The sequence below is a fragment of the Babylonia areolata genome, chromosome 18 (assembly GCF_041734735.1).
Source record: "Babylonia areolata isolate BAREFJ2019XMU chromosome 18, ASM4173473v1, whole genome shotgun sequence".
NCBI lineage: Eukaryota > Metazoa > Mollusca > Gastropoda > Neogastropoda > Buccinidae > Babylonia > Babylonia areolata.
This window is the reverse complement of record NC_134893.1, coordinates 38,997,583-39,020,947: the sequence shown is the minus strand read 5'-3', so window position 1 is coordinate 39,020,947 and position 23,365 is coordinate 38,997,583. Positions and strand designations below refer to the sequence as shown.

The window sequence follows — 23,365 nt, the reverse complement described above, 5'->3', positions numbered from 1 at the left end:
GTTCCTCCACCACTCTCCCACTCCACAACACCACCCATCCTTTCCCACCCCCACGTACGAACCCACCCCCTCAAAAGCCCTCTTTCCATGTCTAGCCCTGTCCATGGAAGATTCATCTCACGGTATCGTCCGTGTGTGCGTTCTGACGGGGGTGGCTGGGGCGGGGCTAAAATAGAAGGTCCACCGTTTGAAGGAGGCGGCGAAACCGCTTTAAAAGCCTTCCGTCCGCTCTTGTCCCGTCTCTTTTCCTCATCATCATCTCTCCGAGAACTTTGCACTTCTGACGCAAGCGGGTGACCATAGCTGGTTGTAGCACTCAGCTTGCCTGCTTGGTCGGAAGTGGAAAGGTATATACCCTCGCGCACGCTGGTTAGGAAAAACCACAGAGCCGGAGGGAAAGGAGACTGAAGGAGACGAAAGAATCTGCGTTTGCGTCCGGTGGCCCACCCGACTGTCATCCATTAGCTGTGAAGGTTCCCCACCCGGCGAGAGAGTCCCAGAGGTTTGAGGTGGCGTGTAAAGAACAAATCCATACCTGTCGTCGTGTTCCGCTCCTGTGTTTCCGAACATGTTGTCTGTGGTAAGTTGTGTTAGTGTTGTTGTTGTTTGGTTGTTGTTGTTTGTTGTGTGTGTGTTTTTTGGTTTGTTTTTTTTTGGGGGGGGGTTGGGTTGTTTTTTTTTTCAATTGGGGGGCTTTTTCTTTAAATGGAGTGTTTATTTTTCTGTTTGTGTGTGTGTGTGTGTGTGTGTGTGTGTGTGTGTGTGTGTGTGTGTGTGGTTCTTGATGTTTCTTCGTTTCGTTCTTTGTTGTTTTTTCCTTCTAATTTTCTTGTTTCTTACCGTACCTGTTCTTCTGTCTTCTTCTTTTTTTTTCTCTCTCTCTTTTCTCTCTTCTTCCTGTAGCTGGGTGTTGATGTTTCTGTTTTCTTTTTAACTGTGTCTTTTTTTTTCCTCCTGCAGAGTACTTTCGTTTTGACGTCGTCGTCTTTATTCGTGCTGTTGTTGCTGTTGTTGTTTTTTTTTCACTCTTGCTGTACTCATCCTACTTCTTTCCTTCCTACACGTATGAAATGCTTTTTTGTCGTTCTTAGTTTTGCTTTCTTTCTTTTTTTTTCCTTCCTTCCTTCTTTCTTTCTCTTTTTTCGTTCTCATTTTGAATACTTTCAGGGGTTTTTTCTCGTTATAATTGCTTTTCTTTCTTACTCTTTATTTCGTATTTCTTCTGCAGGCTATTTTTACCATATTTCTTTCTTTTTTTGCTTGCTTTTTTGCTTGCTTGCTTTCTTTCCCTCAGTGAAAAAAAAAATCAAAATCATTTTTTTCATTGGTTTGTTACCTCGGGCTATCTGTATTTGTTTGTTTGCTTGTTTGTTTTGTTTTTTGTTTTGTTTTAAATCTCGAAGTAGATGAGGTAGATTACAGTGAAGTGTATACGAAGTTGTGCAATGCTAAAAAAGCTGACTGATCATCATTTCTGTTTAACCTATTGCAGAAATCCATTTTAATCACCACTTCCCTGTCGCCTATTGTTGTATTCAGTTTTAAAGATTTTCTCCCAGCAACAGGATACAGCAAGCTATTCTGTTTCGGCACTCTTCTGAGATTACATACTTTAGTATTCAATCTTTGTGGACATTTTTTCCCTGCAGCACATTGTAGCATTCAATGTTTATCGACGTTTCTGAGTGAAATATATGTGGTGTTACTGACATGCTTGACTGACCTAATTTCTGGGAAGCGGCATCAGGGTTCTTAAAGGTTAAATGATGTGTGTGTGTGTGTGTGTGCGCGCGCGCGCTAGAGAAAAAGACAGACAGAAACAGACAGAAGGTAATTGTGTTTATTAATATATGTATACCGCATGCGCTCGCGTGTGTGTATATGTCTGAGTGAGAGAAGTCATTTTCTTATATTTCTCCGTTTAAACGGTATTGTCTTTCTCTTCAGATCCTCTCACTTCTCTTGAAATAAATATACAGATAACAAAACAGTTGGCTAACTAACTAACTGAATAGATAGGTAAATAAAACAGGATGAAAAGAAAAAAAAAATCAAAACATGTTTTTGTGGAATGTTTTCCATTCATTATTCATTTTGTTCAGTTTTAGTAGGCCGAGTTGGAAAAGAAAAGTTCTCGATATGACAAACCAATCACTCTTCAGTCTTCTTCGCCTTCTTTCCTGTTCCTGTCAATATTTTTGTTTCTCCGGCTTTTTTTCCTCTTCATTTTCTTCTTTTTCCTTCTCTTACTTGTTTTGTTGTTGCTCTTCTTCTTCTTCTTCTTCTTCTTCTCCTCCTCCTCTTCCTCCTGCTCGTCCTTCTTCTACCGCTCCTCTCCTCCTCCCCTCCTCTTTTTTTCTTCTTTTTTATTATACAAAGTCGTATGCCATGCAGACAAACATACGCCACATTCAGGTCATTTTTACTGAAAGGGTGATCCAACGCCTTTGTAAAAATGGTTCCAGTCATTAATTCTGATGAAAATATCTCAATACAGACGAGAAACCCCTTGTAATAATTAAGATCAGCACATCACCACTCTGCCAAAGGAATGTGGAAAGCACAGAAAAAGCAAACAAACTTAAACCGTTTTCCCTTCTCGAAACGAAAGAACAATGAAGCTAGGAGAGTAAATGATAAACAAACAATAAAGAGTGGTAACTCTCTTCATAGACAAGGGACACAACTTCAAGTCAGTGTTGCTTATGCTACCGATTCAGCCAGGTAAATTGACTTGAAGTTGTGTCCCTTGTGTATGAAGAGAATTACACTCTTAATTGTTTGTTAATCATTTCTTCTTCTGTTTCTGTCTTCGTGGGCTACAACCTCCGAGTGCGCTTTAATATGGACGACAGGTTTTACCTCGCTAGTCAGACCACTGAGCTGAAGTGAATTCTGCAGCCAAACTGCGTGTGGGGGTTGGGGAGGCGGAGGGTGTGGGGGGCGGATGGATGCGAGGGTGTGCTCCCATAGCCCCCAAATGTCGACGTGGATGACAGAAATTTAACGTACGTGAATGACCGCACCAGCAAGACATCACCTCAGTTGACCTGTGAGACAGAAAATACTAAATAAAATAAAAACCGCCAACCTAAACGCTCTTTCGTCCGCGGTACAAAGACTCACCGCTCTAATCTCTCAGCTATTACGCTCGTAGCTTTTTTGTTGTTGTTGTTGCTGTTGTAGTTCGCCGCCCATACATGTGGACATGTGGATGGATGGTGGTTTGGCGGATGGCACAGCAGTGCAGGAAGCGTGAAGACCGGGGATTTGACGTTCGGAGCACGCACAAGCCACATTGCTTTCATGTGTTGAATTTTATGCTGTCGTCCTGTCCTCGTCGTACCAGTGATGTTGTTACCCTTCCGTCGTTAAAACCCGAATCCCCTCACACACATTCAGTCGCAGTCCCAGTGCCAGCAGCTCACAAGGAACAATATGTAATATTCGTCACCGTATGGTCACACATCAGAGGAGACCCTGCACATGTTCTGAGTCACTTTGGTGGTAGTGAGACCGTTAACTGAGGTCCCGTGTTCAGCGTGCGCTGATTGCGTGCACAGAAAGTGAACGGCAACAAGGCGCTTATCCATGGCAAAACTATACTGGACCGTTCATTTTGACAGGTAAGTAAGCACACGAAAACATCATAAATAAGTAAATGAATAATAAAAAGAAATAAGATCAGATAAATGGATAACACGGCACCAAGACGACGCGTTCTCTTCTGTAAGAACAGCCGGAAAGCCTATATACAAGACAATACAATACAATACATTCTTCGCTGACAATATAATACAATGCACTTTAACATGACGTCGAGTCATTTGTTTAGATTGACAACAACAACAAAAAAGAAAAGAAAAGTTGCGTGGGTCGTCCTGACATTCAAACGACAGCCAGATCATGTTGGGATTGCTCTGAACAGTGTGTGCGGCCTTCGGCGTCCAAAAACGTATCGCGTATCACGTGCTTGAAAACTAGTTTTTGCATGGTAAGATTCAGGATGACATCAGCTCGACAACGTGGATCAGATGTACAAGTGACGTCTTTACTGCTTCGCCTGACAATGGAAAGAATGACAAACAACAATGCGTACCATGCAGTTCCTCAGTTAGATCGACCAGGAAAACAAAAGACATATGAACAAGCTTCAGGAGCTTTTCATGTGACAATGTATACAATAGTTCTTGTATGTATGTGTGTGTGTGTGTGTGTGTGAGAGAGAGAGAGAGAGAGAGAGAGAGAGAGAGAGAGACATACATATTTGTAAGACTGTGAATAGATCCCGAGAGATGCGGACGGGGGATGGGGGGGGGGGACGAGTTTGCCTTGAAAAATTGCTGATGCAGAACGTTTGTTTATATCTTTGTTTATTGTGTACTTAAAATAAGACTTCAAATAACAATCGTTCTTCTTCTTCTTCTTTTTCTTCATCATCATCATCATATCCCTAAATTATTTGAGAGTAAACAAAATGAACGCAAGCATCAGAAAACGATACCTCTGTATTTATCCAACTGGAATTTAATTGTGCACAGGCACGCACACACCCCAGTATCTAAACCGACACCTGAATCCAACGCACAGAAAACATGACAAAGTTTGGGTCAAATGTTTCAAAAAGGTGAAAAAATTGAAGGTAAGTTCACACCAACAAGTTATAATGCACACTCGCTCGATTTATGCCATCACAGACACACACACACACACACACACACATATATATATATATATATATATATATATATTATGTATAATAGATAGAGAAAAAGATTTGTTTTAAATACTTCTATAAATTTACCATTATAAATTGTGAAATGACGGGTAAATTTCTTTAAAAAAACCAAAAAAAAACCACGTTACTTTCCAGTATTCAGGGAAAGAGAATTGCTCTAAACTAGCACGGAATATTGGTATAAATTGTTCCGAAATCAGAAACCCTGCCAAAGACTGATCATTATGATTTAAAGTCTTACATTGTGTACTTTATAGTTGAAGCATAATATTGAGAAGAAAAAAAACAAACGACATAAACGTCCACTCCTGTAAACTGTTAAGACCTACAACTGTAAGTGAAATACTTAAATATATATGTTATATAACTATGATTTTCACTGATACATAAATACATCAGTTTTTATTTGCACATAAAGAGAGAGAGCCGCAACAGCAAGAAATGGCACAAATCGGAGGTTAGCTGCCTGTAAAGGTTGAGTGTTCAAACTGTGGGAATAAAAGAACAGGTGCTGTTCTTGGACGGGGGAAGGAGGCTTAATAAAGATGGTGGGTGTCATCATAAGAAATTGTGTAAAATCTGTCTGCCATCTTTTTTCGGTGCATATTTTCAAAACTGTCTTGCCTTCTGCCCACCACCCTGTCCGCTTTTCCAATACGTTTGTTAAGTCTGTATTTGTCTTGTTTGCCTTGTTTGGTCATGTTCCCGCTCCAGCACACAAAGTCATAAGAAACACCTGAACAACAGATCAATAAAAGCACTGGCACCTGGTTCCACGCATTAAAAAATAATTCTTGATTTCCTAAGACAGTACAATCGGCTGTTAACCTTTTTCACTCGTGCAGTTGATTTATCACCCCATGATAATTTGTTGTCAATAATTATACCAAGGTACTTGTAACTTTCGATCGGTTCAACAATCTCTCCCTTGATAACAATCTCAGTTGTACCGGGTTCCTTTTTCCTTCATTGATAAGTTTTGGGGGTTTAGTAACAGTTAACACTAAGAAGATTTCATTGCACCTAGTGGTAAAATAAAAATAATAAAAACAAGGTATTTGTACTGAATAGTAATCGGAATTAATGGTCCTTACATCAAATCTGAAAATGGCTTTGCAATGTTTGTGTGGAAACTGCAGTGTTTGAAAGGCCCACAGTAGGATGCTGAAACTCCCAAAGCGCCGTGAAAGTGTTGACAGACTGAAGAAATGAATATGTTTGAGAATTTGAAAAAATAATAAACACGGGTTAAGATTTTCATGCGATAAGAAAAAAGTGTGTTTAGGAGAGGTGGGCGATGATAATATTGTACGTACAGGTGTGGTCGCACATCGCCCACAAAATTATCGCCTTCAGAAAAGAGCAGTCCGGAGGAAAATATTCTTCCTGACAAAATGACCACACTCTGTGGTAACATTTCTGAGACTGGCCATCCTTTCTTCTGCCACTCCCATTAGACCCAGAGCCGAGGTGTTTTTTGCTTATGATGAAACTTCTTCTTCTTCTTCTGCGTTCACTCGTATGCACACGAGTGGGCTTTTACGTGTATGACCGTTTTTACTCCGCCATGTAGGCAGCCATACTCCGTTTTCGGGGGTGTGCATGCTGGGTATGTTCTTGTTTCCATAACCCACCGAACGCTGACATGGATTACAGGATCTTTAACGTGCGTATTTGATCTTCTGCTTGCATATACACACGAAGGGGGTTCAGGCACTAGCAGGTCTGCACATATGTTGACCTGGGAGATCGTAAAAATCTCCACCCTTTACCCACCAGGCGCCGTCACCGTGATTCGAACCCGGGACCCTCAGATTGGCAGTCCAACGCTTTAACCACTCGGCTATTGCGCCCGTCGCTTATGATGAAACGAGTTGTGTATGCTGATCCATAGGCATCAAAAGGTCTGCACTTTCATTGTGGAAGTTTTAATGCGACACATTTTTGTTGTGAACACTAAGATACGAATAAGAAAGCTAAATATACACGAAGCAAAAAAGTGATTTGTGAGTACGCTTTGAAGGAGAGCTTCTTTTTTTTCTCTACATTAATATCGTGTAATCCACGATCGGTCACAATGGAGCGTTGCTGTGTATATGTGTATGTTCGTACCATTGAAATTCATATTATCGATAATCTGTTAAAAGTATTAGACACACAACATAGATTTTAGATTTTCTCTACTTTCTTACTTACTTAAAGTTTCAAAAGCTTGGAACATTAAAACAGTGCAAAAAAAAAAAAACAAAAAAAAACCCACCTCAGCCGTGATTTTGCACTCTACTGTGTTTCAAACTTTTTTTTTTGATCGACAATTGAATAAACTTGAAGTTCACAAAATACACTTTTTGGTGGTTGCTAATCCACTGTAGCTGGACATTATTACCTACGTTCTCTGACTCTCTATCTGGTGAAATTAATGAACAGTGCCAGTACTTTCCATTCTTTGTCAGGTTGCTTCCTCGGCCAGTCAATGGTAACCGGTAAGTTACGTATATCAGTTCTCTCTCTCTCTCTCTCTCTCTCTCTCTCTCTCTCGTCCCCCCTCTCTCTCTCCCCTCCTCTCTCTCTGTCTCTTGGCGTGTGGGTGAGTGTGTGGGTGTGCTGGGTTGGTGTATTTCCGTCAGTGAATGTAACACGTGCAAAAACATAAACGAGAGTTTAAAAAAAGGCTCGTCCTTACGATCAAAATATCGAAATAAATTTTCGTTTTATCGAATAACAAGAAATGATTGGTGAACACATGTAATGCACTTGGAGTCACGTTGATCTATAAAGCTGTTTGCATTATCCAATCTCCGTTGCAAAAGATAGCGAATTATGCAGATTAATATCCTTTATGCGCACACACTCGCCTGAGCTGTGATCCAAGACACGAGGGTTAAGGAAAAATTGGATTCGAAGAAAAGAAGGTGAAGAAAAGAAACATAGTAGAGGCGTGATTCCTTATGGCGCTGTGCCCTGTTTGACAGAGAGAAAGAGAGGGTGAAGACAGGGACAGACAAACAGAGACAGAAACAGACAGACAGAAAGAGGGAGAAAGTGAGAGGACGAAGATGGCTTTACCATACTCTGACATGATCACACAACGTTCCTGGACGAAGGGGTCATCTTTCTGACACCCGATGGCCGCCATGTTGGCCCTAAGTAATTGGAGTGAGCGCCCTTCGCTGACATGGTGGACAGAGCCGTGTTGACTCTCAAGGAGGAGGGACTTGGAGGAAAGACGTGCGTTTGCATTATGTGTTACAATATGGAGATTGTGAACATGGGGGGTTTGTAGGCATGGTAATGAGGGGTAGGGGAGCAGGGGTGAAGGTGGGGGTGTAGGTGCGCGTGCCAGTGCGAATGAACGGGTAAGAAGAGCATACGGGTGTTAGAGGACTGTGTGTGTGTATGTGTGTGTGTGTGTGTGTGTGTGTGTGTGTGTGTGTGTGTGTGTGTGGTGGATACATACATACATACATACATACACGCATGCACGCACGCACGCATTCATAATAATAATAATGATAATAATAATAATACATAGTTTTTCTATGGCGCGATATCCAGCATCAAAGTGCCTTACATCATCCAGTAGACTATAAACATGCCTTAAAAAAACACATCAACCGCTATCTGACAATGGAAAACATCCAGTGTGTTCATATGAATGAAAAAGCACACTTAAGAGATGAATCAGATTATAAAAGCTATGAAGTAAATAAGGCTTAGATTAAAACAAAATGCATTTCATAGAAAACACACACACACACACACACACACACACACATCTGATATCACTTAAAGTGGAAGACGTTAAACTGAACACACACACACACACACACACACACACACACACACACACACACACACAGATATATATATATATCTATATATATATATAGAGAGAGAGAGAGAGAGAGAGATGTCCCTCCCTTACAGACACACACACACTCACACACACACACATACACGCTGACATTAAATATCAACTGCACTAAAAACAAAATTGCATAGCATTAAGATATTTCTTGTTTTCTAACATAGAATTCTGTTCGGACATACTAACATGCCTACACACTTACACACGCGTACCATACATATAATTATTATACATACATACATACATGCACCCATCCATCCATCCATCCATCCATACAAACATGCAAAAACACATACATACATACATACATACACAACATGCAAAAGAACACAGGCAGAAGTACAATTGAATAAATGATTGAGTGTAGAAGATAGTCTTGGCATTCCTTGTACTCGGTACTTCGAATCGTAAACTGCTTAAAAAAAACAAAATTTTTAAAAAGAGGGGGGGGGGGGGGCGGGAGGGGGGGGGGGGGAGGGGGGGGGGGGAGGGAGTGGAGTAGAGAAGAAACAAAGGGAAAGGGACGACAAGACGGAGGACGTCGAGAAGAAATACAAAAAATCACAAAACAAGAAGAATAAAAAAAAGAAAAAAAAGAAGAAAACGAATGCTAAAAACAAGAAGAACACTACAGGAAAAAGGGGAAAAAGAAACAACAAAGAAAAGCTAGAAAAGGACAAAAATGCAACAACAACAACAACAAAGAGAACAAGAAGAAATCAAAAAAGAAAAAAAAAAACAAGATTTTTTTTTTAATAAGAATAGTTCAAACCAAAATAGCAAAATAAAGAATAGAACATGAACAATACAACAACAACAACGACAACAGCAGAAGAAGAAAAAGACAGGAAGCAGAAGACACATGAAATAAGACACAGCAAGCAATTCCAGTGACCCCCATCAACCATGTCAAGCACGTGCCGACGCCAGGGAACGGGGGTATAATTACCGCCCCTAAAAATGACTTCTGCCCTTCCCGCAGATGAGCCGCAGGACCAATTAATGTACGCAACGTGCGCTTAGACAGCAATGTCCACTTTTCTTTTCTTTATTCTTTTTTCCCCCCTTTTTTCTCTTTTTTTTTTTTTAACCCTCATTCAATGACAAACTCTAAACTTTTCGAGCCAGGGGGAGGAATGATAAGTAGTACCACTTGGGGTTTTTTGTTTTGTTTGTTTTCTTTGAAGGCGTGGAGACGGTTAAATTCCTTGTCTTCGTGAATTTCAAATTAAGGAGGGAAGGGCCGTGGGAGTGGGGTCGAGGGGGGGTTAGGGGGATAGGGAGGGAGAAGGGGATGGGTGGTGGATGGGGACCAGCGTAAGGCGGCGTATCACCTATCCTAATGTCTCATCTTATTCAAAGTCATTACATCTTTTTCCTTTCTTTCTTTTGTTTTTGGTAGTTTTTTTTTTAATTAAAGATAATAATGATAATGAAAAAAAAAACGTCATGAGATTGAATGACGACTGAAATGAACCGAGCATTGCCACTTACTTCTTGTCGTGTGTTTGATGCAGCGCTTGTGAGACAGACAGAATAACGGACAGACAGGAGACGGACGGAAAGAGACGGACAAAGAGAAAGACAAAAATCTTATCTGATTATTTCTTTGCTTTAGCCCATACACGCTCCCCCGCGTAGGTGCCGTGACAGAATCAGGCTTTGGGCTTCTGATCCAGTGGTCACCCATCATCAGAGCTCGAGGCCACGTTCCGACATGGTGTCGTGTCCTTGAGGGGAAAAAAGGCGCTTTACTCTGGTCTTCCCCACTGCACCCAGGTGTGAATGGATACCTGACTCTGTTTGGGGAAGGTGAAAACGGCGGAAGCAAAGGACTGGGCCCAGCCTTCCAATGCCGAGCACCAGACTCGGTGCATGTGAATTCATTGCTCCGATGGCCGTGAAAAGTTGTGGGACTTTTAACCTTTAGCCCAAGCTTCCTCAGCGACAACAATAACAACAACAACAGCAAAAAGCAGCAGACCTTACTCTATGCACACAAACACACACACACGCACACACACACACACACACACACACACACACGCACGCACGCACACACGCACACACACACACACACGTCAACCAGTCAACACAGTAAATCAAACAAACGCTTACGACATAGTATATTGACCAAACGAATTTTTTCGATGCAAACACGAGCTAGCGACTCGCTATTTTTTGTTGTTGCCATTGTAACCACCCATTGCAAATATTCCAACTGAACATTTCCTAAACGTAGACTGGAAAGCCCCGTCAAGTATCGGTTTGGACCACTTATTGTATCGCTTTTCGTCTTGTATCGTATTCACAGGATTTCACTGTCTGCAGGTCGGGCTGCTCTCCTTTGGAAGAGTGTCATCACCACAGTGCAACGCTAACATTTAAGTTGTTTTATCTGCAAGTGTATTGACGTCAGTGTGTGTGTGTGTGTGTGTGTGTGTGTGTGTGTGTGTGTGTGTGTGTGTGTGTGTGTGTGTGTGTGTGTGTGTGTGTGTGTGTGTGTGTGTGCGTGCATGCGTGCGTGTGTGTGTGTTGCTAGGGAGGAAGGTGGCAGAATGGTTGAGATGCTCAGCTGCCATAAAAGGGTCCGTGAGGTTCTGGGTTCGAATCCTGCTCTCGCAATCCATGAGGGTCTGGGTTCGAATCCCGTTCTCGCCCTTTCTCCCAAGTTTGTAAAATCAAACTGAGCGTCTGGTCATTCGATGAGACGATAAACTGAGGTCCTCTCGTGTGCACATACTTAGCGCACTGGAAACACACACACACACACACACACACACACACACACACACACACACACACACACACACACACACACACACACACACACATGGCAACTAGAGTGTTGTCCTTTGGCAAAATTATGGAGGAGAAATCCACTCTGATAGGTACATAAATAAATAAGCATGTACTCAAGGCCCGACTTATGCTGCTGGTCAGGCATCTACCCAGCAGATGTGATTTGTCCGAACGCAGTGACGCTGTCTAGAGAAACTGAAACTAAAACCAAAAACTGTTTTTGCTTGTTTGTCTGTTTTACAGAATTTTGCCCGGTACAACCACTTTGTTTCCGTAGGTTCTTTTACGTGCGCTAAGTACATGCTGCACATGGGATCTCGGTTTTTCGTCTGATCCGAAATGCTAGCATCCAGATCACCAGTCAAGGTCTCCCAGATAGGGCAGTAAAAATCCCAGTCCTTGCGGGACTACTTCTATCTATCTGTATCTCTCTCTTACTCACTCATTCTTTCTTTCTCTCCCCCCTTTCTCCATGTCTATCTCGCCTTCTCTCATTTCACTCTCTCTTCCTCTTTCTCTCTCCCTCTCTTTCTCTCCTTCCTTGCCTCTGTGTATCTCCATCTTTCTCTCTCTTTCACTCTTTCTCTCTCTCCCCCTTTCCCACTCTCTCCCCTTCTCCCCTTTCTCTTCTCGGACTATCTCTGTGTGCCCCACAGACACACACACTCACTCTGTCTCTGTCTCTGTCGCTCGCTCTCTCTCTTTCTCTTCAAACCACCCCCTTTCTTTTGCACTGACCCCTCTAGGCCTTGAGCAACACTTCTAATGGGTCACGAGAACAAGAGATGGAGTTTATTTTAGTTGGTCTTTCCTCAACCTCCCACCCACCACCCCCAGACTTTCTATGGGACACACGTGGAAGTGGCCCAGGCCTGATCTCAGCGCAGCCAGTGAACAACAGGCCACCTGTTCACAATGAAAGCGACGATCTCCACTGAACCTCTTGAAACAATAGAATGCATTAAGTTTGTGCAGGGATTCGTTCGCGCGTGTTTGGTTGGGGGAGAGAGGGGGGGTAATGAATGCAGGGAAGGTGAGGGGCACAAGCTTGTGAAGGGAAGGGGTGTGGGGTGGGTGGGCGCGGGGGAGTTAAAAGGGAGAGGGTGCAGTAGAAGTGGTGTGGGGGGGGGGGGAGGGAGGTTGGCGGAGAAGAGAATCGTGTGTGCGTGTGTAGTAGTAGTAGTAGTCGAAGTAGTAGTAGTCTACGAAGTCTCTCCCAATCTATCTGTATATCTCTATCCCTATATATCTATATATTATCCGAAGTTTTCAATTTAATGTCTTTACACTTAAAGTGATATTAGACGAGTGAAAAAAAAAAAGAGGGTGGAGGTCTAGTGCAGGGAGAAGAGGGTGTATGGCCGGATAGTGTGTGTGTGTGAGTGTGTGTGTGTGTGTGTGTGTGTGTGTGTGTGTGTGTGTGTGTGTGTGTGTGTGTGTGTGTGTGTGTGCCTAATATATAGAATAGTATGAAAATATATATGAAAATAGAATTCTAAAATGATTATCAAAAAAATGCCAAATGACCAAGTGATGTCCACATAGGGCAATTCAAAAATGCCGCACTGATCGGGCTTCCGTAAAGCTAACTTAGATAGATAGATAGATAGCTGTCACACAAACCAACTCACAGTTCTCTCTCTCTCTCTTTCAGCCAATGCAGCTCATGGCCCTCACTGCTGCCCTGACCTTGGTGACCTTGAGCCAGGCCACGCAGCCTCGTCCCGCGCCACAGGCCCTCAAACCCCCTCCCTCCCCTCCCTCCTCACCGCCCCTCCACCCTCTCAGCAAACGCAGTCTTGTGGGAGAGTCCGGCATGGAAGGGGATGCTAAGGACGTGGGGTACGCTCTGTTAGACACACTGCAGAGGGAGCTGGAAGAGCAGAAGGATGCACAGGAGGGGGAGAGGCGAGACCTGCGGGTGAACGCAAGGTCCACGGCCCGAGGCGACAAACGTCTGGACCGCATGCCGCTAGGCTATGGCAAGAGAGGGTCCGGCCAGGACTCACAGGTCTCTCCGGACATGGCGCTGGGGCCGAAAAGAGCCCTGCTAGACCGTATGCCCATCAGCTACGGGAAGAGACTGACTGACGCATCCGAAACCATGAGTGAAGAAGAAAAGAGAGCGTTGCTGGATCGCATGCCGATAAGTTACGGGAAGAGACCTGACGATCACGAAGTCCCTGCGGACTTTGACCAGGGGACGGGCGGGAAAAGAGCACTGTTAGATCGGATGCCGCTCAGCTTCGGCAAGAGGTCTGACCCAGAACTGGATGGTTCGGAGGACTCCGGACTGGCGTTAGAAGACAAGAGAGCGCTGCTGGATCGCATGCCGATGAATTACGGTAAACGAAATTCTGACTTGTTTCCAGCGGAAGTTGAAGACCTTGGATCCGAAGATAAGAGGGCGCTGCTGGATCGGATGCCTCTGCACTTCGGAAAGCGTCCTGACTCTGCGCCGTCTGCAGAGTTACGCAAGAAACACACGGTGCTTGATCGCATGCCGGTCAGTTTCGGCAAGAGGCACTCCCACCCAGGATCAGACGGCGCCCACAAGCGAGCTCTGCTGGACAGGATGCCCCTCAACTACGGCAAACGCGCCCTTCTCGATCGTATGCCGCTTCACTTCGGTAAGCGGGAATGGAACCTCAAATCGACACATCTGGACTCACTAGAGAAGCGAGCTCTTTTAGATCGTATGCCTATGAACTACGGCAAAAGGAGTGAGAACTCTGCAGGAACGGACACGGAAACAGACCAGCAGACCAGTGACAAACGGGCCCTTTTGGACCGCATGCCTATAAGTTACGGCAAGAGAGGGTTGAGCCCAGAGGACGAGATTGACGACCCAGGCAAGCGGGCCCTGCTAGACCGCATGCCTCTGACTTACGGCAAGAGAGGTTTGAACCTGGTATCGACAGACAGAGAAACGGACTTGCACATGGGTGCCAAGCGGGCCCTGTTGCACCGCATGCCTCTGACGTACGGCAAGAGAGGTCTGAGCCTCGTGCCCGGCGCTGAGAGAGAAGCGGAGCTGCAGGAGACAGGGGCCAAGCGGGCACTGTTGGACCGGATGCCCATCAGTTACGGCAAGCGGCAGGGAAGGGGGGAGGAGAGGCTGCCGGCAGCAGGGTGGGGGTGGGGTGGGGAGGGTAAGAGGTCGGCCCTGCTGGATCGCATGCCCATGAGCTACGGCAAGCGGCAGAGGGGGCCACAGAGCAGGGACGTGGGACCGCGGATCAGGAGACTGGCCGCCCTGCTGCAACACCACGGGACCTCCCGCCTCCACGCCCAGGGCCTGATGGCAAGGTGAGCGGGACGCTACTGTTGTGGTGGTGATGATGATGGTGATGATGATGGTGATCATCATGATGATGATGATAATGATGATGATGACGACAACAATAACAACAGCAACAACAACAATGATAATAATAATGATGTTGATGATGATGAGAGTGTACATTTGTATGCCGCACTTTTTCTCTAAAACCTCAGAGCGCTTTACATAAAAGAAACAGTAACAAATTACATGAACTACTCTTGACCACTCTCTCTACCCCTCACCCCCAGCCCCCACCGTTCACATCTCTTGGCCCCTTCAACCATTCCCCTCCCCCCCCCGCGCCCCCCCCCCCCGACCCCCCCCCCCCCCCCCCCTAACCCCACTCCCTTCTATTTTACCTCCTTGTGAAAGTTGACAGGCATAGGGCGATGTTGTTTCCTTTTGCTGATCCATGCACACATCATGATGACGTGCCTCAGACTGCCCTCTCTCAGACACGGCCTCTTCCACTTTCCTTATCCTGTCTTCTTATCTCTTCTCATCTCTTCTTCTCCCTTCACCCCGAAGAGTTGTTAGGGCGCCGCACAGAAGAACTGTTTATGCAAAGTGTCTTGGGCAAGTCGAATCTGGTGGAGCCCATCCCTCTCCAGGTCGGATTTTCTCGATAGGTTTTTTTTACTCTGCCTACTGGTGTGGAAGATAAAGCTTGTTGTGGTATGTGGGGCTTTGTGGATATGGGCGCTTGACTGGAAGCTGGGGCTTCAACGAAAGACAGGGCTTGAGTGGAAGATGGCCATTGTGTGGAAGACAGAGCTTGTGTGGAAGATGGAATTTGTACGGAAGACGGGGCTTGGGTGGAAGATGGCCATTGGGTGGAAGACGGAGCTTGTGTGGAAGATGGGATTAGTACGGAAGACTGGGCTTGAGTGGAAGATGTGGGTTAAATGAAAGGCCCTGAATGGAGGCGGCACTTAATGTAAGACGGGGTGTGGAAGGTAGGGCTTGAGTGGAAACTGACCAATTTTTGTGGAAGATGGGGTTTGTATGGAAGATGAGGCTTGATGTGGATCGAGTGGAGGAAGGTGAGGCCTGTTTGGAAGATGTAGCTCGTGCGGAAGGAGGAACTCTAATGAAAGACAGGACTTGAGAGCAAGATGAGGCTTGAGCGGTTGTTGAAGATTTGTGTAGAAGACGAGACTTGAGTCAAAGAAAGGGCTTTGAATGACAGAAGCTGCTTGAGCGAGATATTTGTTTTAAATCCGAACTGGAGATTTGGTTGAATGGGAGAATGCATGAAAGACCTGACCTGAATGGGAGAGGAGGCAGTCTATCTCAGTGACATACAATTGGACATCGTCTCTTGGCGAACAAGACAGTCTAGATGCTGTCGTCGGAAGACACGCGTGAGTGTTATATACTTAATAAGGCCACAGTACTTAATAAGGCAACACGATCAAGGCGGAAAAGGTGCCACTCTCGGTGTTAAAAAAATGAAAAGAAGAATAAATTATGTAAAACCAGTTTTATCTATATATTTGTTGTGGAATTCAGAGGGGAAAACACAAACGAATTTAGAAGCAAAAAAAAAAAAAAAAAAAAAAAAATCCCACAAATCTAAAACCTCTTTCTGTTCGTTTCTTCGCTTATTTTCAGTGATCGAACCAAGAAACAGAGAGGACTCCAAAAAACAAACCAAAACCAAAAAAGATCAAACAAAGCAGCAACAAAATTAGTATTAAAAAAAAAAAAAGAAAAGAAGAAAGAAAAGGGAAAGAAACTCGTATTAGTGTCGAATTTCTAGAAAGAGGGGATACTATTTATCAATAACAAAAATCTTGAACCTTCTTTCACACTCTACAAACACACACACACACACACACACACACACACACACACACACACACACACACACACACCACTCCCAACTAGACATACAAAAAAAACCCACTCTGGTCAGATTGCTCGTGAAACGTGGACAAACACTCGTGAGCCCCCCAGCAGAAAGGGTCATCCAGGACTTACAGCATGTGGACAGAGGGAAGACGACATTTCTGACTGAGATGAGAGAGTTTCCTTGTTACTATAGACTCAGCGTGACTGGTGCTCTCCTTCCTGGAATATAGTGGGCAATGGACTGGTGGACAGAGGGAGAGAGAGAGGTACAGACACAGAGACACATAGATACAGAAACAAAAAGTGAAACGGAAAAGGACACAGACAGTAACACGAATACACGAGTTATGCTCTGGAGCGAACACACACACACACACACACACACACAGAGAGAGAGAGAGAGAGAGAGAGAGAGAGAGAGAGAGAGAGAGAGAGAGTCGTCCACAACATCCATACAGTCCAGTAACAGTCTTTTTTTAAAAACATATTGACTCAGTTACTCTGTTACCACATTAAGAAAAAATCCATCTGATACAGACACGGTCGACCACCCTCACTGAAACCCATACAGTGATGACTTACACTATCATAGCTGACTAAAGTAAGCCGCAAACACGCACAAAGTGCCAACGTTGCTCACTGCGGGTACCACTTTGCGCCGTGCCACTATATGGCGTGATGGTCTGCACACGTTACATCACTTCAAAGCAGTCCGAGAATTTAGTGCTACCATTAGCTGCCCGTGAATTCTGAACGGGTGAGGGGTGAGAGGCGCAGAGGGGAGTAAGGGAACGTTTTTTGACAGTGTGGTTGACTGTGCGGGACCGATAGTTCGTTTCCCGGTCTGTAGTTAGTTATGGGGTAATCCAGGACTTTGTTAGGTTGTTTTGTTGTGGTTTTTTTGGTTGTTCTTTTTTTGTTTTGTTTTTTTGGTGTTCTTTTATTTTTTGTTCGTTGGTTGGGCGGGGGGGGGGAGGGTGTGTGTGTCTGTGTGTGTGTGTGTGTGTGTGTGTGTTGTTGTTGTTGTTGTTGTTGTTTTAAAATTTGTCTTAGAGCCGATATGCAACAATAGAGAGAGAGTTACAAAGAAATACTGTCTTTGCGAAAAAAAAGAAAAAAAAAAAGAAGTAAGTAGCGTTCTTCAGAGCTTACAATATATACCGTACAATACTATACCGTATGATAAGATACGATACAATATAATACAATAATCTATTAATCCGATTCAGCGGAAATTACGTGTTGCATCCAAAGGTTCGGCACTCACACAACGTCACAGCCCACAGTCAAGTCCGACACACATATCAACGTAAGACTGAACCCAAAAGATATATATATATATATATATAAGTTGAATATATTAATATTATCAACATTAACACCAAAAACAAAAAAGCATGGAAGTAACGGTAAAACACAGCAGCTTGATTTCAACTGTCCTGTCCGATCAATTCGATCTGGTCCGCTCCACCAGCCCCGGCCGTGTCCATATTCTCCGGACTTTTGCCAGGGCGAGAAAATGAAACAAGTGATGTCATGCCTGGTCTTCCGGTGCATCAGTCCTGTCCCGCTGTCCAGCTGTCATCCCGCTGAAAGCAAGGAGGAAAATTGAGAGCTTGCAGTGAAGGGACATGGCTTGATTGGGAAGAAATCCGCCAAGTTAGGGAGGTCCGACTGTGCTGGCTAAACGATTCTGAGATGGTGTTGACAGCTAATTGTGTTGTCAATTAATGAATGTAACTGACTCTTGCAGATTAATTTGTAAGGGGTTGGGAGGTGGATGAGAGGGTATTTGTGTGTGTGTGTGTGTGTGTGTGTGTGTGTGTGTGTGTGTGTGTGTGTGTGTGTGTGTGTGTGTCTGTGTCTGTGTCTGTGTCTGTGTGTCTGTGTGTGTCTGTGCTGTGTGTGTGTGTTTGCATCGTCAGTCGACACAAATCGATATTTCTTATACTATTTGGAATCCAAATAACCTTTGTCTCTCTCTTAGAAAAAGAAGAAATCCAGTCATATATATATATATATATATATATATGATAGTCAGTCGTGTCCGACTATGACCATCAGAAATCCAGTCATACTGCTGCGTAACCATCAGTGCAATTCTGTGAACAGTGCTTATATAATAATAATACAAGGGGATTCATTTTTAATTATTTGATATTAGGCTATGTTACCACTGCAATCCACTGCGAAGACTTAATATATTGGATGTTGATGATAGTTGCATTGATCCATATTGATCATTACGATTAAACTCTTGGAAGAGAGAGAGAGAGAGAGAGAGAGAGAGAGAGAGAGAGAGAGAGAGAGAGAGAGAGAGAGAGAGAGAGAGAGAGAGAGAGAGAGAGAGAGAGAGAGAGAGAGAGAGCCGAAAAATAACAGAAATGAACCAACTCTTCTCCTTTCCCCCAAAAATAAAAGAAAGAACACGGGGCGGGGGACGGGGGGGGGGGGGGGGACTGAAACGACAGAATCATTTAGAAAAAAAAATCGCGTCATTCTTTGATTTCACTTCTCGGATTAGACCCCCCCAAAAAAGGCAGGAAGTCTTTTGTTGTTGTTGTTGTTTTGTTTGGTTGGTTTTGTTTGTTTGGGGTTGTTTTTTTGTGTGTTTTTTTTTTGTGGGTTTTTTTGGAGGGGGGGGTGTGGGGGGGCGAGGGGAGGGAGCCTGACGAGAGTTTCACAGAAGATTGCTTCTGAAGATGGGACACTGATGACCAACAACAATCACTCGCTCAGTGAGCAGTCTGGCACTCTGTGGCACTTAACGTTCATACCTGATGCCAACAGCATCAATTATAATCAACGACAGCCATCATTCCGGCTGAACTGATCACAGCGGTGATGGGCAGACCATCCCGTAAGCTTTCATCGTGTGGACCATCCGTGTGTCGCCCCTGCTGGGCATTGCCCATTTGTCTTCAGAAGAGGGAAGGGCGGTGATGGCTTTTGAAACGCCATCCCTTTCATTTCCCGCACCACGGTGGAAAAGTTGCGCATAACCTGGACAGCAAGAAGCAATAGGGCCGCGGCTCCATCCAGGGTGATCATGATTGCTAAAAGGGCGTTAAGCTCATCACACGCCCAGTGTCTCTGAATAGAATTCAAGGAGTTCCAGAGCGGGGCTGTTCAACCGTTCGGAATCCTGTTGCCAGGATAATTGTCTTTGAAATATAAAATTAACACCCGTTCATGTGAAAAAGTCCCCACAATGGAGACAATATCAAGATATTATAGGGAAATGAGCAGAGGATTGTGTAGCTTCACACGAATTGTTATTCCTCACGTAAAGGTTATGTACCATTAAACGATGCTTTGGAGAAAATGATTTTCTATATATGCGAAAACACAAAGTAATCTTAAAAACAGGGTTCTATTTTCTGTATGAAGATTAGTTGTGTATTGTTGTTTTGGGGTGGGGTTTCTTGTTTGTTTGTTGTTGTTTGTTTTTTTGTTTTTGTTTTGTTTTGTTTTGTTTTGTTGTTGTTGTTTTTGTTTTTTTGTTTGTTTGTTTTTTGTTGTTGTTTTTTTGGGTTTGGTTGTTGTTGTTTTTTTTTGGGGGGGTTGTTTGTGGGGGTTTTTTTTTGCTTTGTTTTTTGGTGGGGGGTTTTTTGTTGTTGTTTTTTGTTGTTTTTGTTTTTTTGCTGCTGTTGTTGTGGTTTCTTAAGGTTAAATGTCTCATTGCTTTTACAGCCGTCGGTGCAGTGAATTCATATTCACTGTGTCTAGGCTCGGCATTGCCATACGAAGGCGGGGCCCAATCCTCAGGTACCCGTTCACACCTGGGTGGAGAGACAAAAAGGAGTAAAATGCCTTGCCCAAGGTCAAACACCGTACCGAAACGGGACCTCGCACCGTGATCACCGCTGAGCACGTGATCAGAAGTGCAGTGCTTCACCGATTCTCCGCTTATCCATTTATTTGTTTATATATCCTTCTTTTTTTTTTCTTCTTTGTTTCCCGCAAGGCCTGACTAAGCGCGTTGGGTTACGCTGCTGGTCAGGCATCTGCTTAGCAGATGTGGTGTAGCGCAGTATGGATTTGTCCGAACGCTGTGACGCCTCCTTATTGAGTAAATGAACTGAACTGAACTGAACTGCCACGGACCTTGCATAAAGATACTAAAATTCAAAATGCGCACAATGGAGTTACATTCTATTCAGAAATAAATAAATATATAAACGAATAAATATATATATATGAATAAATAAATAAATAAATTCCTTCCATGGCCGCCTAGCAGTATAAAGATTATCAGACAAACTGTGGTGAGGCTTACATGACTTGGTAATTGTAGCACTTTATATGGATGACGGTGGCGAGTACTACTGAACTGTTTGATTTCATCTGTACCACAAACACGTTCTCATAAATCATGCTTTCATTTTCGTATCAATGGGAATTAGGGGGCGGTGGGGGCGGGGGGGGGGAGGAAGAAGCAGCAGAAGAAGATACCCCTACTATTACACTGGTGCACTACTGCTGCTGCTGCTACTGCCGCTGCTGCTGCTTTTGCTGCTGTTGCTGCTGGTGCTGTTTCTGTTACTAGTACTTCTAGCACTTCTGTTATTGCTCCTGCTGCTGTCATGCTGTAAACTGGGTGATGGAAGGCTACTGATGCTCTTGAATTCTGAGAATTAAGAGAAGAAGAAGAAAAAACACACGTTATAATCCCCATTCTGATCAACAGTTGTGAATATTTATAGCTCTGACTGTTATAAATATACCCTTCCGCTCACACAAAAAAGTGGACCACAATGCGCGCACTTCGCAGCCAACAAAGAAGAGAAAAGAAAACAAAGCAAAGCAAAACAAAACACGACGCTAATCGACTGATCGAAGTCTTTGTCGGAGCCTTCGATCCAGAGCGCTGGACTTCTGCCTCTGTGTGTGTGTGGGGGGGGGGGGTGTGCGTGCGTGTGTGCGCGCGTGTGTGTACTTTGTGGTTCCGAACAAGCAGTCTACCGCTCATTACCTGCTTCCGCACCTGTTGACCTGTCGCTGCCTGTTCGTGGTAATGGCAAGGAAGGACAAGGACAGAAGAGTTCATTTGTCCTCTCTGAGAGTCAGAATGCGTGGCGGTGTGTACCCTGTTAATAACGTCCTTATTGGCGCACCTATGGCAGGGTCACATTGATGCCACTGTGGCTGCTGTGGAGGGAGAGAGGGGGGGGGGGAGAGACAGAGACAGAGACAGATTGAGGGAGATTTAGAAAGAGAGAAAGAAATAGGGACAATGAGAGACAGTGGGAGAGGTGGGGTAGAGAGAGAGAGAGAGTGTGTGTGTGTGTGTGTGTGTGTGTGTGTGTGTGTGTGTGTGTTTGTGTGTGTGTGTGTGTGTGTGTGTGTGTGTGTGTGTGTGTGTGTCTGTGTCAAAAAGAGAAAAAGACGGAAATATCAGGAGAATGAGAGAAGGGGAGATGACAGACAGACGCCGAAAGAAATAGATACAGAGACATAGAAGGGAAAGAGAAAGGGGGGGGGGGAGAGAAAGAAGAGAGCGGAAAGAGAAAGGGAGCAAGAGCGAGCAAAGAGACAGACAGACAGGCAGAGAGACAGACCAGCAAACAGAGGGAGTGTGAGAGAAGTGACCCCGCTTCATCACAATCATCAACGGTCCATTAGTGTCATCACAGGTTCGTTACTCTCTCTGTGTGTGTGTGTGTGTGTGTGTGTGTGTGTGTGTGTGTGTGTGTGTATGTGTGTACGTCGTGCGTGCGTGTGTGTGTGTGTGTGTATGTGTGTGTACGTCGTGCGTGCGTGTGTGTGTGTGTATGTGTGTGTGTGTTAAAAAGAAAAGGATGAATGGTGAGCCTATCAAAACAATAAAACAAATCTTTGGCTAAGCGATCATGGGAATAAAGACTTGTGACCGACGTTACTCGTGTCTGGTACACACTTCATCAAAGGGTCAGTCGACTGACAAAATATTCCTCTGATCATTACATCCAAGAACAAGTGAAAACAGTATAGCCAACCATGCTGTATGCGGGCGAAAGTGGCGAATGAAAGGTTAATATGAAACTGTGGTGGTAGAAAAAGAAATATGTCGGGGGTTGGGGAGGGGGGCGGTGGGGGGTAGGAGGTAAAGAAAAAAAGGAAAAGAAAAAAAGAGGAAAAAAATATGTGGGGGAAAAAAGAGGAGGTTGAAGGTCCCGTAAAAAAAGAGAGATAATAATTTTAAAAAAACCAAAAAAACCTCTTTCAGGCTAGCAGGAAATTGTTCGAACAATGAGCTTAACGCCCGCTTCACAAACAGCTGTACTTAACCCATTGTTCTGTCCAGTACTGTCCGAATGTTGTGCAGCTTTTATTGGTCAGTTCTTCGGCTGAAAGGAATATGATGTTGGCATTGTGTATGAAGGCACACTGCAGCTGAGTGCCGAATTGCCTTGGAATTCTTCTTCCGTTAAACCTGGTAGTAGATCAGGCTGCTTCCCATTCATTTCCGAACGAAATTCATGGGTATGTGTGTGGGGTGGCGTGGGGTGGGGGTCGGGGGGGCAGTGGGGAGGGGGGCAGGGGGTAGGACGGGGAGGGGGGTGGAGGGAAACAAACAAAAAACAATGTTCGTTGAACCATGCATGATTTTGTCTCTCTGTCTCTCGGTTTCTCTTTATCTCTGTCTGTCTGCCTGTTTGTCTGTCTGCCTGTCTGTCTGTCTGTCTCTCTCTCTCTCTCTGTCTATCTCTCTCTCTCTCTCTCTCTCTCACTCTCTCTCTCTCACCACCAGCATTCAATATGCTCAGTTTGTGTTTGTGTGTGTGTGTGTGTGTGT

General features: G+C 44.4%; 1 protein-coding gene across 2 annotated transcripts in view; it reads left to right on the top strand.

The window, feature by feature from the left end:
• Positions 1–248: 248 nt before the first annotated feature.
• Positions 249–23,365, top strand: part of LOC143291974 (uncharacterized) — a 25,536-nt gene continuing 2,419 nt past the window's right edge. The window contains exons 1-3 of one of the 2 annotated variants that reach the window (XM_076602126.1): positions 249–580; positions 13,063–14,308; positions 14,405–14,717. In XM_076602126.1, coding sequence (XP_076458241.1) covers positions 569–580; positions 13,063–14,308; positions 14,405–14,717 — 1,571 coding nt within the window. In that variant the 5' untranslated portion in view covers positions 249–568. Of the gene's footprint in view, positions 581–13,062; positions 14,718–23,365 lie in introns of both variants that reach the window. The other variant, XM_076602125.1, reaches the window with a different exon arrangement.